General features: G+C 48.5%; 1 protein-coding gene across 2 annotated transcripts in view; it reads right to left on the bottom strand.

Moving 5' to 3' along the window:
- Positions 1-17,560, bottom strand: part of CMTM7 (CKLF like MARVEL transmembrane domain containing 7) — a 64,389-nt gene extending 46,829 nt beyond the window's left edge. For both annotated transcript variants that reach the window (XM_050779413.1, XM_050779412.1), the window contains exon 1: positions 17,173-17,560. In XM_050779413.1, coding sequence (XP_050635370.1) covers positions 17,173-17,331 — 159 coding nt within the window. In that variant the 5' untranslated portion in view covers positions 17,332-17,560. The remainder of the gene's footprint in view (positions 1-17,172) is intronic.
- Between the last annotated feature and the right edge of the window lie 668 nt (positions 17,561-18,228).

Below are 18,228 nucleotides of genomic sequence, written 5' to 3' on the forward strand. Positions count from 1 at the left end.
TCCCAGCTACTCTGGAGGCTAGGGCAAGAGAATTGCTTGAACCTGGGAGGTAGAGGTTGCAGTGAGCCGAGATTGCACCACTGCACTCCAGCCTGGCGACAGAGTGACACTTTGTCTCAAAAAAAAAAAGTTACAAAAATATATAATTAAGAGACTTAAATCATCCTATACTTCTACAAACACTAAAAAGATAGCAATCAATTCACAACTAGTAGACTAAGCAATACTAACTTGACTACTTTAATACATATGTTTTTGGGTTGCAGTAGCTCATCTTCAAAGATTCTACTAGGGGCCGGGCGCGGTGGCTCACGCCTGTAATCCCAGCACTTTGGGAGGCCGAGGTGGGCGGATCACGAGGTCAGGAGATCGAGACCATCCTGGCTAACACTGTGAAACCCCGTCTCTACTAAAAAATACAAAAAAATTAGCCGGCGTGGGGGTGGGCGCCTGTAGTCCCAGCTACTTGGGAGGCTGAGGCAGGAGAATGGCGTGAACCTGGGAGGCGGAGCTTGCAGTGAGCCGAAATCACGCCACTGCACTCCAGCCTGGGCGACAGAGGGAGACTTCGTCTCAAAAAAAAAAAAAAAAAGATTCTACTAGGATGCAATAAGATTTATTTGGCATTCTGATGGTTTGGGGGAATCTGGGGATACTTTATTCATCATCTGTGGAAGGCTAGAAGCAGTGCTTCTTTGGAATGTACTTTCCATCTTTTGCCCCCACCCTGCCATCTGAGAACCACTCTCTGATGTTTTCTTCTGTCTTTATTGTTCTGTTTTTCTCAGCAGAAATTCAAGGACTGCTTCTCTCATTGAATAAGCTACCAAGGAAAAAGACTCCCTTGGTGCCCTGTTCAGATTCCCAGGTTCCCTTTCACCAAGTCTGTGCATCCATCCCCCAGCTACTGCAGGTGCTGCTGCTAACTTGCTATGCTTGCACCCTTCTGCTAGTGGTTTCCATTGAACAACTAGAGCTGTCTGATTCAGAGATCCCTGGGAGTTTATGTACCCTCCTTTCTGGTCTGTAGGCAACGAAAGGTGTACAAAAGCCCAGCTCCCTTGCCTCAGAACAGGGCAATCTTTGTGGTGCAGTTCATTCTCCAGTGTTCCCCACAGAATCAGGCTGAGGCTGGGCTTCTGAAACTCGTCTTTGTCCTCCTCTTTCTACCCTTGCTTTCTTTCCTCATTCAATAAACCAGTTGCACAAGAATCCCCATATCTAGTTCTGCTTTTAGGGAAGCTGACTTGAACACTCCGTGTTAACGAACCTTGGGAAACACTAAGAAAAAAGCTAGTCAAGCAGGTCTTCTTGTTCCCGACTTAGACGCCTCTGGTTCCTAATATGCTAAAGAAATTTGAGTGGGATATGAGAACGGTGGAACTCTGAACACTGTCTCAACACTAAGTAGAGTCCTTCTCCATGACAGCGGACGTAGAAGACCCCTAAAACCCGCTGGGAGAAGATCACAAGTTGATGTTTGAGAAGCTGAGTTTCAGAACGGATGAAAAAATGTTCAAACGCATGCAACATTCGGTGCAGGTCCTCCACTTCCAGGAGCTGCTCCTCCTCATATTCTTGTACATACACAAGACTATATGTACAAGAGTAACCATGACAGCAGGCTAGATAACAAAAGGGGGAAATACCCTAAATGGCTGTCAATAGGGGACTAGTTAAATAAATATAGTAAATCCATTCTCTGGAATACAATGCAGCTATAAAAAAGCAGGAGAATGAGGACACTTTCTGAATGGATGTGGAATTACCTCCAAGTCAGAAAGTTAGGTTATAAAAGTACAGAGCAGTGAGTGTAGGTATGCTCTTATCTGGCACAGGAAGGGAGGCCGACACAGAAGTGTGAAACAACTCCTAAAGGTTACACAAGAAACTGGTATCACCAGTAGCCTCCTGTATATTTCCAGAGAGGAAAACTGAAAATTGGGGGACTTTGGTACATTCTAAATCTTGATCATGTAAATGTTATCTATTCAAAAAAGTAAATACAACTTAACAATGTACAACCACAGTTACTGTTTGCATCAGGATTTGGCTTTGGACTTGCTCCAAGAAAACACCACGGATTAGAGGCTGACAGCCTGGAGATGGAGTCAGTCTGTATAACTTACAAGATATTTATTTGTTTGTTTATTTAATTTTTCAAGAGATGGGTTCTTGCTCTGTCACCCAGGCTGAAGTGCAGTGGCACAGATCAGAGGTCACTGCAGCCGTGAACTCCTGGGCTCAAGCAATCTTCACGCCTCAGCCTCTCGAGTAGATGGGCCCACAGGCGCGCACCACCACACTTGGCTCAGACAAGATAATTAAACTCCCTGCCTCAGTTTCCTCATCTGTAAAGGGGGAATACTAACATCTCATAGGGATATTGTAATCATGAATGAGTTCTTGCATGTAAAACAAGCCACAGGATGCCAAGAGCAATAACTTGATACATGGATTTACTCCATATGAATCTAATGACTACGTGACCAGAGCCCAGTGATAAACACGGCCACTGCCCCTGCTGCCCCCTGCACTGCTATTGCTCCATCTTCCCTTGCTGAGGAGCAGCCATCAGAGCTCCAGCTTTGATGCAGGATAAAAAGGCTTTTGTGAGTGCGTTACTTATCTATTGCTCTACAACCAATTACCACAAACTTGGCACCTCAACACAACATTCATTTATCATCTCACAGTTTCCATGGAGCAGGAGTCTGGGCAGAAGTCCACTGTTCAGGGTCTCACAAGACTGCAACAGGAGGCTGGCCTGGCTTGGGGTCCTCTTCTGAGCTCACATGGCTCTCAGTGGCTTTCAGTTTCTTGTAGCCACAGGTCTGAAGTCCCGTTTTCTTTCTTTTTTTTTTTTTGAAACGGAGTCTCGCTCTGTCGCCCAGGCTGCAGTACAGTGGCGTGATCTCGGCTCACTGCAAGCTCCGCCTCCCGAATTCACGCCATTCTCCTGCCTCAGCCTCCCGAGTAGCTGGGACTACAGGTGCCCGCCACCTCAACCAGTTATGTTGTATTTTTAGTAGAGATGAGGTTTCACTGTGTTAGCCAGAATGGTCTCGATTTCCTGACCTTGTGATCTGCCCACCTTGGCCTCCCAAAGTGCTGGGATTACAGGCGTGAGCCACCGCACCCAGCCTGAAGTCCCGTTTTCTTGCTGGCTGTCAGCTGAGGGCTGCTCTGCGTTCCAGGCATGACCCTTGGATGCTTGTGACATGGCCCCTCACAGGCTCTCTCTCAACAAGGCAGTTTACTTCTTCAGGGCCAGCAGGAGACTGTCTCCCTTTGGGAAGGACCCAGTACTTCTTTTAAGGCTTTTACCTGATGAGGGCAGGCCCGCTTGGGGAAAATCTTTTGATTAACTCAGAATCAACTCCTTTGGGACCCTAACTGCATTTGTAACATCCCTTCACCTTGGCATATGACATCCTGCCACCTGTGCCATATTCCATTGGTTAGAAGCAAGTCAGAGAATTCACTCACACTCAAGAGGATGGACTTACACAGGATGTGACTGACTAGGAGTCACCCTCAGGTGTGCGTACCATGGTGGGCTAGGGTGGGGGACTGCTTTCTGTACACAGAGAGACAGCACACCACGGTGGAAAAAGAAGACTTGCTGGACCTGGGTTCAAATGCTGGATTCACAACTTCATAGATGTATTCAACTTGGGACGGCTATGTATTTAACTTTTAACCTCTCAGCTCTGTTCAACCAAAAGGAGGAAAAACTGAATACTCCACAGAGTCATTAGAAGAGTTAAACAGGCTGGGCGCAGCGACTCACACCTGTAACTCTAGCACTTTGGGAGGCCAAGGAGCAGGGATTACTTGAGGTCAGGAGTTCGAGACCAGCATTGCCAACATGGTGAAATCCCGTATCTACAAAATTATAAAAATTAGCAGGGCATGGTGGCATGCAACTGCAATCCCAGCTACTCAGGAGGCTGAGGCAAGACAATTGCTTGAACCTGGGAGGTAGAGGTTGCAGTGGGCCGAGATCAAGCCACTGCACTCCAGGCCGGGCAACAGAGTGAGACTCTGTCTCCAAAAAAAAAGAAAAAAGAGAAAAAAAAAAAAAAAAAGGAAGAAAAGGTAAAACAAAGGGAAATTGCATGTAAAATCACCAGACATAGTAGAGCAGGAATTGAAACTTTAGATCCCCTCTCTCTTCTCAGTCCTTCCTGGAGAAACTTAGAACTTAAAAATGAAGATAATAATAACGTTGGGTAATGTGAAAATGCTTCCTAAAATATGGCATATACTTAGTCCGTTCAATACCCCAGGGAGGGGTTTTCCCCACTCCAGCCGAATTCATCTCTGGCAAAGGATGAAGTCATCACTAGTACCTGCTGTTATGTCTCAGCACCTCCTTCTAGATCTGCCACAGCCTGCCCATCAAGCAAGAGCCAAATGAACATAGAGTACGACCAAGTAACGGACTGAATGCAGTGATCACAACACCATTTTCAAACAGTGTTTAATGACACAGGAAAATATACACAACATAATGATCATGAAAAAAATATCCCAAATTGTCCTTTTAAGAGCTCAAGTGGTAGACTTGGACCGCCTGGCTCCAAATCCACCTTCAGTATTTATGACTCTGTGCCTCAATTTCCTCGGTGGATTGGAGATAATGATATGACCCACCCCATAATATTGTTGTGAGGATTAAGCAAGGTAACACATATAAAAAAAATACCTAGCCCAGCCGGCACCGTGGCTCATGCCTGTAATCCCAGCACTTTGCAGGGCCGAGGTGAGCTGATCGCTTGAGCCTAGGAGTTCAAGACTAGCCTTAGCAACACAGCAAAACACAGTCTCTACAAAAAATTAGATAGGCATGGTGGCCTGCGTCTGTAGCCCCAGCTGTTAATACTAGGGAGGCTGAGGCAGGAAGATCGCTTGAGCCAAGGAAGTCAAGGCTGCAGTGAGCAGAGAGAGCGCCACTGCACTCCAGCGTGGATGACAAAGTGAGACCCTGTCTCAAAAACAAACAAGAACAACCAAAAGCAAAGCAAAACAAAACAAAACAAAAACCACCTAGCCCAGTGGCTGTCACCTAAGGAGGTCAAAGTGCTATTATTTAGTTAAGTACCACTCTCATAACTTAAGAGGAAACGTTTAAAGAGATTTCTTCACAAACAATGTTGAGAGCTGACGCTGGCTTCTCAGGGAATAAAGGAAATCTGAAGAGGAAGAAGAGACAAAGTATTCAGAGGTCACACTACAGTAATTCTCTCTGCTTTCCAGAAGGCTCCACTTCACTCTGTACCCAAAAGCATTTAATTAATTTCTCCTTTTCCCCTTCCCATTTATTTCAGAAGGAACTTCATTTTTCTCTTTTAAAAAAAAATGAGTGGCCAGGCATGGTGGCTCACGCCTGCAATCCCAACACTTTGGGAGGCCAAGGTGGGCAGAACACAAGGTCAGGAGTTCAATACCAGCCTAGCCACATGGTGAAACCCATCTCTACAATACAAAAGTTAGCCGAGCGCAGTGGCGGGAGCCTGTAATCCCAGCTACTCGGGAGGCTGAGGCAGGAGAATTGCTGGAACCCGGGAGGCGAAGGTTACAGTGAGCTGAGATCAGGCCATTGCACTCCAGCCTGGGCGACAGAGCGAGATTCTGTCTCGAAAAATAAAATAAAATAAAATAAAATAAAATAAAATAAATGAGCATGACACAGCTTTTAAGCTTCAGATCAACCCTTTGGGAGTAGTAAGTGGAAACTGCGGGTTACCGCCTCTCTGGTTATCAATCGGTCTTTCTAACTATCTGAAGTAAACTGGCAGGGCGCCTGTAATCCCAGCACTTTGGGAGGCCAAGGCGGGTGGATCACTTTAGGTCAGGAGTTCGAGACCACTTTGGCCAGCATGGAGAAACCCCGTCTCTACTAAAAATATAAAAATTAGCTGGACGTGATGGCCCGCGCCTGGAGCCCCAGCTACCTGGGAGGGCTGAGGCAGGAGAATCTTTTTTAACCGGGCAGGAGGAGGTTGCAGTGAGCCAAGACTGCACCACTGCACTCCAGTCTGGGCGACAGACTGGAGACTTTTTTAGACTCCGTCTCAAAAAAACCTAAACCAAACAAACAAACAAACAAAACCTTTGCTTAAAGTAAACTAAAGAGAGAGGGCTCGGCAGAGGGAGGAGCGTGACTGCCCCAGGAAAAGGAAGAGCCGCGTCACTGCCCTTGCTGATTTAAACACAAGCCAGGTGAGGCGCGTTTTCTGCAGGAGGCTGAGAAGGGCTCTGCTCGCGATTTCCGCCCAGGAGCGCGGGGTGCCTGGAGCAGTGCCCGCGTCCCAGCCCCCTTTCCCCTCCGCAGTCCCCGGGCTGCTGCCGGCGCTGGGCTCGAAGCCAGGCCCCTGCCGATCCCAGGAGTCGCCCCGGACGCTGCAAGCCCTGCCAGGGAATGAGCAGCGAGCCCAGGAAACCACTGAGCCAAAGTGGTAACAAAGAAGGCCAGCGTGCGCGGGCGGCGGCCGAGCCAGGCTTCCAGGGCCGCACGCTGGGCCGGGCGCGAGGCAGATGGCAGAGGGGAGGAAACAGACGGCTGTCCAGTGGCGCTGCACAGGAAGCGCCAGGGCTGGCAGGAAGACAGAAGGGCGGCCTTCGCTGCAACGAGAATTTAAATAAATACACCGGCCCACACAGGGACTCCCCCAGGATTCCAGGGTCCTGGCGTGCTGGCGGGGGCGGGGGTCTCTAGGGCCCCTGCAGTGGAGAAAACCAACCCCGAACCCCTCCTCTACCCGCTTTCGCCCTGGCTGCCGGGCAGCCTGGAGGACCTTGTGCTGGTGTTTCCATCCCTATCGCCTCACTCCGGCCAGTGATTCCCAGCCGGAGTGTACGTGGTTATTTGAGGTGTCCTGGATGGGAATTCTTGCCAGTGATTACTAAAGCCTTAAGCTCTGCAGCCTGAATAGATAAGGTCTTCCACAAGAGTGGAATTTCCATTCTTCAAATATATGCAGATACTGAGGCCATTACTTAAATACAAGAACATTTAAAAGCATTTTTGAATTTTCTAGTCTGTCTGTCACTGTTCCTTTTCCAAATCATCAGACACCAAAAATACGATGACAGCTTAAATACTATTACTATCGCACTTGGCTCCTTGAAACTCCTGGATGATAAAGGGGCGCTCATTAATTTCTAGATGTTAAAAAGTCTAGAGAATTGTTTTATGCCAGCCACCTGAGTAGGGCAAGAGGCACTTCATTTCTCTCTGGGAAAAGGTCAGTGCCGTTTATCCTGAAGAAGTATTTACAGATGTGTACACCAGGATTCTCTACAAGGAGGTTCATCACAGCCTCCTTTGTATGCAGGTAGAACTGGAGGCTCCCTGAGCCACAGTGTACCATGGTACACACAACCACGGTACCTCCATGACTGGCCACGACAGCACTGTTAGAAACCAAACTGCAGACGAACAAAATGCACCACATATTAAACAAACAGCAAGAGAAGCATTTACAGCCAGGCATGGTGGTTCATGCCTGTAATCCCAGCACGTTGGGAGGCCAAGGTGGGCGGATCACGAGGTCAGGAGATTGAGACCATCCTTGCTAACATGGTGAAACCCCATCTCTACTAAAAATACAATAATTAGCTGGGCGTGGTGGCCTATATCTGTAGTCCCAGCTACTCGGTAGGCTGAGGCAGGAGAATGGCTTGAACCCAGGAGGCGGAGGTTGCAGTGAGCCCGCGCCACTGCACTCCGGCTTGGGCAACATAGCGAAACTCCATCTCAAAAAAAAAAAAAAAAAAAAAAAAAAAAAAGAAAAGCATTTACAAAATATGTATAGAATCATCCTAGTTTTGTTTAAAGCAAAACACCACCAGCGGGGCATGGTGGCTCACACCTGTAATCCTAGCACTTTGGGAGGCCGAGGCGGGTGGATCACCTGAGGTCAGGGGGTCGAGACCAGCCTGGCCAACATGGAGAAACTCCATCTCTACTAAAAATACAAAAATCAGCCGGGTGTGGTGGCGCATGCCTGTAATCCCAGCTACTTGGGAGGCTAAGGCAGGAAAATCGCTTGATCCTGGGAGGCGGAAGTTGCACTGAGCTGAAACGGCGCCACTGCACTCTGAGATCACACCATTGCACTCCAACCTGGGCAACAGAGTGAGACTCTGTCTCAATTAAAAAAACAAAAAAAACCCACCACCAAAATTATGTGTATCTACTATAAAATAGTTTTACTTTTTAGTCTTGGGGAAGAGGGAGTGGGTGAATCTATTTTCTTCTTGTGCTCCCCAAAGTCTCCACAATGAACAAGTATTACTTTTGTTAGCAGGAATAAAGTCAGTAACTTATTTTATTATATTTTAGTTTTGCATTTGTTTGGTCACTGATGCAAAGTAGTTTCTTGTCAGGAATGGGCCGAGGTCAAAGAATCTTGGCAGTTAGGTTCTTTGCTGCTTTTTACTCTCCAGCTTCCAGGAAGTAGGACATGGGTGTGCAGACTGCACTTGGGAACCAAACTAGACCCCCGCCTCACCCCCGCCATCCAGGTCTAAAGCAGAACATAAAGCGGTGGGCCCTTCTGGATGAGGCTGGGCTGTTCTGTGCTAACAGGTCTATTCACAGCTATACTAGAGGCAGACATCCCCCACAGCTGAATTCCACTTGGCACCTAAGCTGTGAACTCCCAAAGTGAAGCCTGGAATTGCCCAGGCCTCTCAGAGGGTCTCTAGGACCCACCCTCCTGACAAGAAACCTTGGTGTACTCCCCCTAGCACCCAGTCTGGGAAGGCTCCTTCAATCTTATTTCAGACAAAACACCCTTTTAGGATATAAAGTATTTTGCACTGTCAAAATCGCACTGTCAAAATTCCAGTTTGCATTACTATTCTGAAATGAATAAAATGTATATGTAATATGACCCTAATCCCTGTGACAACCAAAAAAAAAAAAAAAACTTCCATAAAAATTCCAAAATAACCCCTAGGGGGCGGTACAGCCCCTAGTTAGGAGTCACTTCATGAATGGTGAGTTGATAGGATGCTTTGCTGATTTTTCTTAGACTAAGGACTATATATTTACCAAGATTTGGCAGACCGTGGGGTCTGGTCCCTGCATACCTCCAGTCTCATTCCCAATACTCCCACCCTGTTCTCTCCCCTCCAGCCCTAGAGATACTCCTCCCTCCACTAAGGGTCCATGCTCTTTTCTTTTTTGGGGGGATGGGAGAACAGTGTCTCGTTCTGTCACCTGGGCTGTATGGAGTGCAGTGGCGATTACCACTCACTGCGGCCTAGACCTCTGAAGCGATCCTCCCATCTCAACCTCCTGAGTAGCTGGGACTACAGGCACGTGCTACCACACCCATCTAATTTTTGTATTTTTTGTAGAGACTGGGTTTCACCATGTTGCCCAGGATGGTCTCAAACTCCTGGGCTCAAGCCATCCGCCTGCCTCGGCCTCCCAAAGTGCTGGGATTACAAGCATGAGCCATTACGCCGGCCAATGCTCTTTCTTCTGCTTGTGATGCAATTTCCTCATGCTCACATCAGATGTCCCTTCCTCAGAAACACCCTTCCTGATCCCCAAAAGGTCACACCCCCTAGCATATGCTCTATACCACTGAGTACTTCTCCTTCATAATTTTGGAACCGGTTTGTAATTACATATTCATAACCATTTCGATTAATGTTTATGTTCTCTATTTGAGTATAAAGAGGCAGAGGCTCATCCGTCTTCTTTCCACAGTGCCCTAGCACACAGTCGTGATCATCTACTAGTTAGCTGATCACAGCAGGTCATCAACAAATACTTGCCAAATAAATAAATGAACCTCCCAGAAGACATTTAGATTTCCATCACTGCCGCTTGTGAAATACATTCTGATTCTCTGTCCATGTTATGGTTATGCAAATGTCACAGTCTGTTTTGCTGCACAGGCAGAAAGAGTCTATCTTGTTAATAGCTGTATTTCACACAGCATAAGATTAAGAGCGTAGCAGATGCTCAATGGATAAGATGGCACCCATTTCTAAATGTCTGGGATGCGATGATTAAGATAATTACCCCAATACTGGTTCATTTCTTGCTGCATCTTTTTCCTTCCCACCCCTAACATATCACTTATCTCTAACTTAAACATATACTGAATAAAGGCACTAAAGGGGTAAATGAGCCACTCCCAACCTGAAAAACTTACACTCATCTGTCAAGATGCAATTTAAATATCACCTTTGCCCTCTGACCCTCTTCCATAAGGTGGGCAACTATCAGAACTTTTACCTTCCTGAGCAGCCAATTTTGGTAGTTGTTCATCCCCTCAGCTCGTCAGAGGCATCCTAACCAGAGTGACTCCATCTTGAATAAAGGCCGAGAGAAAGCCAAATCTGCTAGGTTACATTCCCAGGGGTTGGGCACTCTCCGTCACAAGATGTTTATGGCTGAGGGAATGAGTTAATAATTTTTTTTTTTTTTTAAGACAGAGTCTTGCTCTGTTGCCAGGCTGGAGTGCAACGCCACAATCTTAGCTCACCGCAACCTCTGCCTCCCGCGTTCAAGCGATTCTCCTGCCTCAGCCTCCTGAGTAGCTGGGACTACAGGCATGTGCCACCACGCCCGGCTAATATTTTGAATTTTTAATAGAGACGGGGTTTCACCGTGTTAGCCAGGATGGTCTCGATCTCCTGACCTAGTGATCTGCCCGCTTCGGCCTCCCAAGGTGCTGGGATTACAGGCGTGAGCCACCACACCCAGCCTGAGTTAATAATATTAACTAACTAAATAAAGACCCAGAACTTATGGAAATGTCCCAATACTTTAAGAAGAAAAAGTATTCTTAGTTTAAGAATAGGTTCTGCTTTTAAAATAATGGCCCACTCATAAATTCTCGCTAAGATCAATAATCACATAGGAAAGTAACAATACTAATAGCTTGTCACAAGCTGACCACAAGCTTTTGTAATAAAGTACACTATTTTTAATAACCTGTATAAGCAAGCATTGTATTTGCAATGGGTGCATTCCTCCTTTTGCTTTCTGAAGACTCCCTACTCTCGGCCGGGCGCGGTGGCTCAAGCCTGTAATCCCAGCACTTTGGGAGGCCGAGACGGGTGGATCACAAGGTCAGGAGATCGAGACCATCCTGGCTAACATGGTGAAACCCCATCTCTACTAAAAAATACAAAAAACTAGTCGGGCGAGGTGACGGGCGCCTGTAGTCCCAGCTACTCGGGAGGCTGAGGCAGGAGAATGGCGTAAACCCGGGAGGCGGAGCTTGCAGTGAGCTGAGATCCGGCCACTGCACTCCAGCCTGGGCAACAGAGCAAGACTCCGTCTCAAAAAAAAAAAAAAAAAAAAAAAAAAAAAAAAAAAAGAAGACTCCCTACTCTGTAATTGAGTCGTCTCTAGTAAACTATCTTGACTTCACTATACAACTTGCCCCGATTTTTTTTCTGCACGAGATCCAAGAACCGGCTCTTGGGATCTGGGACAAGACCCCTTTTCCCATGACAAGCTGAACCACAGATTACTTGAGGGCAAGAACTTTGTCACAGTCATCTGTTTCTGCACAAATGGAGATGAATGTGGCAGTTATAAATGTCTGCTGAATGAACAAATAGATAGAGAGTGTTGGCAGGGCCACAAGCCCCATCCTGGGGTCTCCTTAATCCCACAGCAAAGATATCTAGACCCCTTCAGATCCCAGAGCATCTCTTTCAGCTCAGACCCTTCAGGCACTCAGGGGATGCCCTTCAGCCCACCTTTTGTGACTCCTGCAGGGGACACCCCTTCTTCTAGGAGTGGATGTGGTGGGAACACCACAGGGATTTCCTGAAGTGTAGCTGTTGCCTCCCCACACCCAGTGGCTGCATGCAGCGCACCTTGCCCCCTCACACTCATCGACAGGTCTGTTTACATAATTACATATCATCCAGTTCACTCATTTAAAGTGTAAATCTCAGTGGTTTTTAATATATTCACAGAGTTGTGCAACTATCACCATCACCAATTGTGTTGTTGTTGTTTTTGAGACGGAGTCTCGCTCTGTCACCCAGGTTAGAGTACAGTGGCGCGCAATCTCAGCTCACTGCAACCTCTGCCTCCCGGATTCAAGCAATTCTCCTGCCTCAGCCTCCCCAGTAGCTGGGATTACAGGCGCCTGCCACAACATCCAGCTAATTTTTGTATTTTTTAGTAGAGACAGGGCTTCACCATATTGGTCAGGCTGGTCTCGAACTCCTGACCTCAGGTGATCCACCCATCTTGGCCTCCCAAAGTGCTGGATTACAGGCGTGACCCACTGCACCCGGCACCATCACCAATTTTTTGAACATTTTCATCACCGCCAAAAGAAACCCCATATCCATTATAGCAGTCACGTCCCATTTCCTTTCTTTTTTTTTTTTTTTTTTTTTTTTTTTTTTTTTTTTTTTTTTTTTTTGAGACGGAGTCTCGCTGTGTCTCCCAGGCTGGAGTGCAGTCTCCCAGGCTGGAGTGCAGTGGCGTGATCTCGGCTCACTGCAAGCTCCGCCTCCCGGGTTCACGCCATTCTCCCGCCTCAGCCTCCCAAGTAGCTGAGACTACAGGCGCCCGCCACCACGCCCGGCTAGTTTTTTTTTTGTATTTTTAGTAGAGACGGGGTTTCACCATGTTAGCCAGGATAGTCTCGATCTCCTGACCTCGTGATCCACCCGCCTCGGCCTCCCAAAGTGCTGGGATTACAGGCTTGAGCCACCGCGCCCGGCCGTCCCATTCCCTTTCAACCCCTGCTCCCTGACCTAGGTAACCACTAATCTACTTTTTGTGTCTATGCATTTGCCTATTCTGGACATTTCATATAAATGGAATCATGTAACACGTGGTCTTTTGTGATTGGCTTTTTTTCACACCTTAGTGTTTTCATGGTTATCTATATGGTTACAGGCATCAGTACTTCATTCTCCCTTTTTATGACTGAATAATATTCAATTGTATGAATGTACCACTTAGTTTTAGTTGCTGTTTATACATTCATCATTTGATGGGCAGCTGTGTTGTTTTCATTTTCTGGTTATTATGAATAATACTATTATGAACACATATGAACGTGTAAGTCTTCATGTGGACATCTGTTTTCATTTTTCTTGGGTAGAGCTGGGAGTAGAAGTGCTGGGTCACATGGTAATTTTTGAGAAACTGCACAGTTTCCCAAAGTGGCTGCACCATTTTTGCATTCTCATCAGCACTGTATCAGAGTTCCAATTTCTTCACATCCTCCACATCTTCATCACTTGTTATTTTCTATTGTCATCTCCGTGGGTGTGAAGTGTTATCTCACTGTGGCTTTTATTTCCCTAGAACTATTAACAAGCAATAACTCTGCCAGAGTTATGAGTTTTAGAGATCAGGCCATTAGGCCTGGATCGGTTCCATCACTACTGCTAAGGGCTGTGTGACTTTAGTGTCTCTTTAACTCTTTAGCCAGTTTCCTTACCTATCAAACATGTTACTTCACTGGATTCTTAGAAACATTTCATGAGATTATACACACATGGTATATAGTATATAATTACTAGAACATTATCAAGAACAATAATAGGGCTAAAAAATATATAGCTATTAAAAAAAAGAGTCTCATACAGGTGCAGTGGCTCAAGTCTGTAATCCCAGCACTTGGGGAGGCCCAGGTGGACAGATCCCTTGAACCCCCAAGTTCAAGACCAGTCTGGGCAACATAGCGAAACCCTATCTGTATCAAAAAATACAAAATTTAGCTGGGATCATGGTGGGTGCCTATAGTCCCAGCTACTTAGGAGGCTGAGGTGGGACAACCGCCAAGCCCAGGAGGTCAAGGCTGCAGTGAGCCATGATGACACCACTGTCCTGGCTCTGGCGACAGAGCAAGACCCTCTGTCTCTCTCAGAAAAAGAAAACAGTCATTTAGCCGGGCACAGCAGCTCATGCCCGTAATCCCAGCACTTTGGGAGTCACAGGCAGGGGTGGATCATGAGGTCAAGAGATCGAGACCATCCTGGCCAACATGGGAAACCCCATCTCTACTAAAAATACAAAAATTGGCTGGGTGTGGTGCTGCGTGCCTGTAGTCCCAGCTACTCGCGAGGCTGAGACAGGAGAATCGATTGAACTCGGGAGGTGGAGGTTGCAGTGAGCTGAGATTGTGCCAATGAACTCCAGCCTGGCGACAGAGCAAGACTCCCTCTCAAGAAAGAAAGAAAAGGCCGGGCGCGGTGGCTCATGCCTGTAATCGCAGCACTCTGAGACGCCAAGGTGGGCGGATCACGAGGTCAGGAGATCGAGACCATCCTCACTAACAGAGTGAAACCCCGTCTCTACTAAAAAATACAAAAAAAAAAAAAAAATTACCTGGGCGTAGTGGTGGGCGCCTGTAGTCCCAGCTACCTCAGGAGGCTGAGGCGGGAGAATGGCATGAACCCAGGAGGTGGAGCTTGCAGTGAGCTGAGATGGCGCCACTGCACTCCAGCACTCCAGCCTGGGTGACAGAGCGAGACTCCATCTCGAAAAAAAAAGCAAAAGAAAGAAAGAAAGAAAGAAAAAAGAGTCCTTTAAAGTCAAAAGTCAAAACTTGTGACTGTGTCTCTACTCTGAAAAGGAAGACCGAAGAAACTGAATTATCATGGCCAGAAGATTATAAAAATTACACATGTATAAATGACATGTCAAGTATACACATTCACTTAGAAACTCATTTTCTAGTAATGGTGGACCCAGAAGGGGCCCAAGACAAGGGAAGTCATTCTCCAATGGAACAGCCTTTGCAGTGATTTCTTAAGACAACGTGTTGGCAGATCTATTGATCAGATCATGATGAAAACATTTCATGAGAAGCTGAGGACAAAAGGGTCAGCCTGTTCAGCATGCAACTGAGAAATCAATGGTCAAAATGAGAGACCCATAGAAAGAGAGCCCAATGGGTGGCATTCATTTAGCTGCTTCTGTCCTTCTCCAATGTTAAAACTTGGCTAAACAAGCATTTTCCAGCAAAGAAGACAAATGAATCTCAAATGCCCAAGCAGAGCCTTAGAAAGGAGGAGAAGGGGGAAAATAGGGAGGAGTTAGACAAGAGGCCCAAGCACATAGCCCTAACTAGGACTAACAAGGCCATCCTGCAAGGGCAACTTTGCTCCCAGAGGGTCTGATCAAACAAGCCTGCAGCAGTGATGGGGAATCCTCCAGGGCAGGTGTAAGACTCCTCAGCATGGTTTTAAGAGAGGCACACAGAGAAGGAGGAGCCACATAAAGAAATTCTTCAAGTCTTTGTTCTCTTTTTTGGAACAAGAGGCCCCACTCTTGTCACCTGTAAATTGGCCCAAGGGCCAGAGGCTAGCTGAGAAGCTTAAAATGAGATGGAGATTTTTCATCTCCCAATATCTTTATTCATCAAAATCATGGACCACATGAAGGCTTCTCATCTCCATTACCCTTTCTTTTTTTTTTTTTTTTTTGAGACAGGATCTCCCTTTGTCATGCAGACTAGTGCTGTGGTGCAGTTCACTGACCTCCTCTGCTCAATCAATCCTCTCACCTCAGCCTCCCAAGTAACTGGGACTAGAGGCCCCTGCCACCACACCGGGTTTAAAATTTTTTTTTGTAGAGATGGGAGTCTCGCTATGTTGCCCAGGTTTCATCTCCATTATGTTTGTGTACCAAACTCATAGACCAACAAGGAGACTTTTCATCCCACAATATCTTTGTCCAGCAAACTCATGGGCCAAGATGGAGGCTTCTGATCCCATTCTCTGTCTACCAAACTCATCCCTTCCAATGCTCAGGTAGGGCCTGTCTCACCCCAGCCCTTCTTTTAAGGATGGTGAGATGGGCTGATCTCTTCTATTTGGCTGATCAAATCTCTTAGCCTGGGCCAAAAAATGCCCTGCTCAAACCCAACAATGCTCAGCACCAGATTTTTTTTTTGTACTTTGCTAAAATGCCTCTATTTCTAATTTTTGGTCTATCTAGACACCCTTCCTAGGGAGGCAGGAACTCAGTGCCCCTTCTCTTTAGGTCTGGCCCAAGCAAGACATGAGGGCCACCTTATGCACACTCAGTGTCTGGAATAGCAATGCTATAGATGCACAGACGTCCTGTGCCCAACCCCCTGGGGCCAGTCCACCTTAGCAGGCCCCAGCTTCTGGGTCTGTGACCTTGTCCAAGCCCCACACGCCTTTCCCCACACCTCTTTTTGAAACTTACCGCTCCCCTCCCCACCATTCTTGGTGCAAACATTACAATGGTGGAGAGTCACAAACAGCCCAACCCAGTTTCAAAACACATCATACAAACGGAAAAGGCGTTTTTTAAAGAAGAAAAAAACGGGAGGGGAGAAAAGAAAGAGTGGGGAACAAGAGAATCGGCCAGGCAACGTCTGCCCTGGTAGAAGGCCCTTGTGCTGAGCTGGTCACAATCCAAGCCCAGACACTCATCCTGCCTGGCTCCACGGGTGACTCCCATTCAACAGTCTGGTTCCCCCACATGAGTACCAGCCCCTGAGAACAGGCCTTTCCCAGCTGACCACCTGCCGTCCAGAGTCCCCTGAGACCCGGGCCCTCCCTCGGAACTTGAGAGCGCAGGGGGCCAGGACGGCCGTCTCAATGGTCCCAGTTCTTTCTCCCTACCATGGAACGGAAGACCCTCTGACCTCCTCCTTCGAGCGAAACTGCACACACAGCAGGGAAGCCCTGCCGCGCCGGGTTCGGAGGAAAGAGGAGGCCGTGGACGGGGAGGAGGTAGGGTTTCGCTGCCTCAGCGCCGCCGCCTGGGCGACTCCTCCACCCCCGACTCGGGTTCGAAGCGGCGCGGCCCAGAGAAGAGGAAGAAAGACGAAAAGGAACTTTGCCCGTGGCTTCAGTCAGTAGGAGGGTCAGGCTCCGCGGGGGGATGGCCGGAGAAACTTGCAACCCTGGCAACCCTGGCGACCTCCGCGGGAGCAAGGTCGGGGGCGGCGCTGGGGGCTGAGCTCCAGCGCGGCGGACTGAGCTCCAGCGCCGGGGCTGCGGCAGCAACTTTCCCGGAGGAAGCCTGCCGCGAACTTTAGCGACGCGCTCCCCCGCCCGCTGCGCGATGCTCCCTGGGCTCCGGCCCGGTCCAGCCGCCCGGCGCGTCCGCTCCCCGACCCCTGCTTTCCCGGGACGCCTCGTGGGACCTCGGCCTCGCGCCCCGCGCTAACTTACCATCTGCGCCACTTTCAGCAGGGCCGCGTGGGTCCGGGGATAGCTGGGGTCCAGCAGCCCCTCCAAGGGGCTGGCGCTGGGCTGGGCCGCGCCGGCCCCGGGTCCGAGCGCGCTGCCGCTGCTGCACGTGGTGCGGACGAGCCCGGCTCCGTGTGACATCGCGCGGCCCCAACTCGCTGGCCGCCTCCCGGGACAGCTGCCCAGGGGCCAGATACGGAGGGCGGGCTGGGGGCGGGCTGGGGGCGGGCGGGGGCGGGCGCTGGCGAGGGCGGGGCGCCCGGGTCTCTGCCCCGCAGCCGGAGACTGGGAGCCGCCTCCTGCGGGATTCAGCCGGTGACTGGCTGGCCGGCGCCTTCCAGAAAGGTAGCTGCAGTCCCGGCCCTCGTAAGCGCGGAAGTTGAACTGGAGCGAGAGGAAACCGGATGCCTTGGGTCGTGGCCTCTCCGAAGTGGGTAAGGCCCGGACCACAGCTGGTACTGAGCCTCCTGGGATTTTGTGTGGGTGTGGCTGCGGATGTGTGCCGAGAGCACTTTACTGAAGTTTAACTTACATACAGTGCGATGCCCAGACCTTACGTGTTCAGCTCCACTAATTTTTATATATGTGTACACCTGTGTAACCGTCGCCCAGATCAACAAATAGAGCGTGCCCATCACCCCAGAAAGTTCCGTGTGGGCCTTCCTGACCTACCTTCCTTCCCTGTCCCGGTTCTTAAGGCCTCTCCCCATCCAGCCTCAGGCAACTACTACAGTGTATTCTGCTTTCTGTCACTGTAGGTTCATTTTGCCTGTTCTTGTACTTCATAAACTTGAAGTAATACAGAATATTCTCATTCAACATAACAAATTAGAAGATCCATCCTGTTGGGAATATAAGTAGTTCATATCAGTTCCTTCCTTTTTATTGCTGAGTAGTGCTCCACTGTGTAAAGATACCGTATTTTTATTTTTTTATTTTTTGAGATGGAGTCTCGCTCTGCCGCCCAGGCTGGAGTGCAGTGGCGCGATCTCAGCTCACTGCAAGCTCCGCCTCCCGGGTTCACGCCATTCTCCTGCC

Source organism: Macaca thibetana, chromosome 2 (assembly GCF_024542745.1).
Source record: "Macaca thibetana thibetana isolate TM-01 chromosome 2, ASM2454274v1, whole genome shotgun sequence".
Taxonomy (NCBI): Eukaryota; Metazoa; Chordata; class Mammalia; order Primates; family Cercopithecidae; genus Macaca; species Macaca thibetana.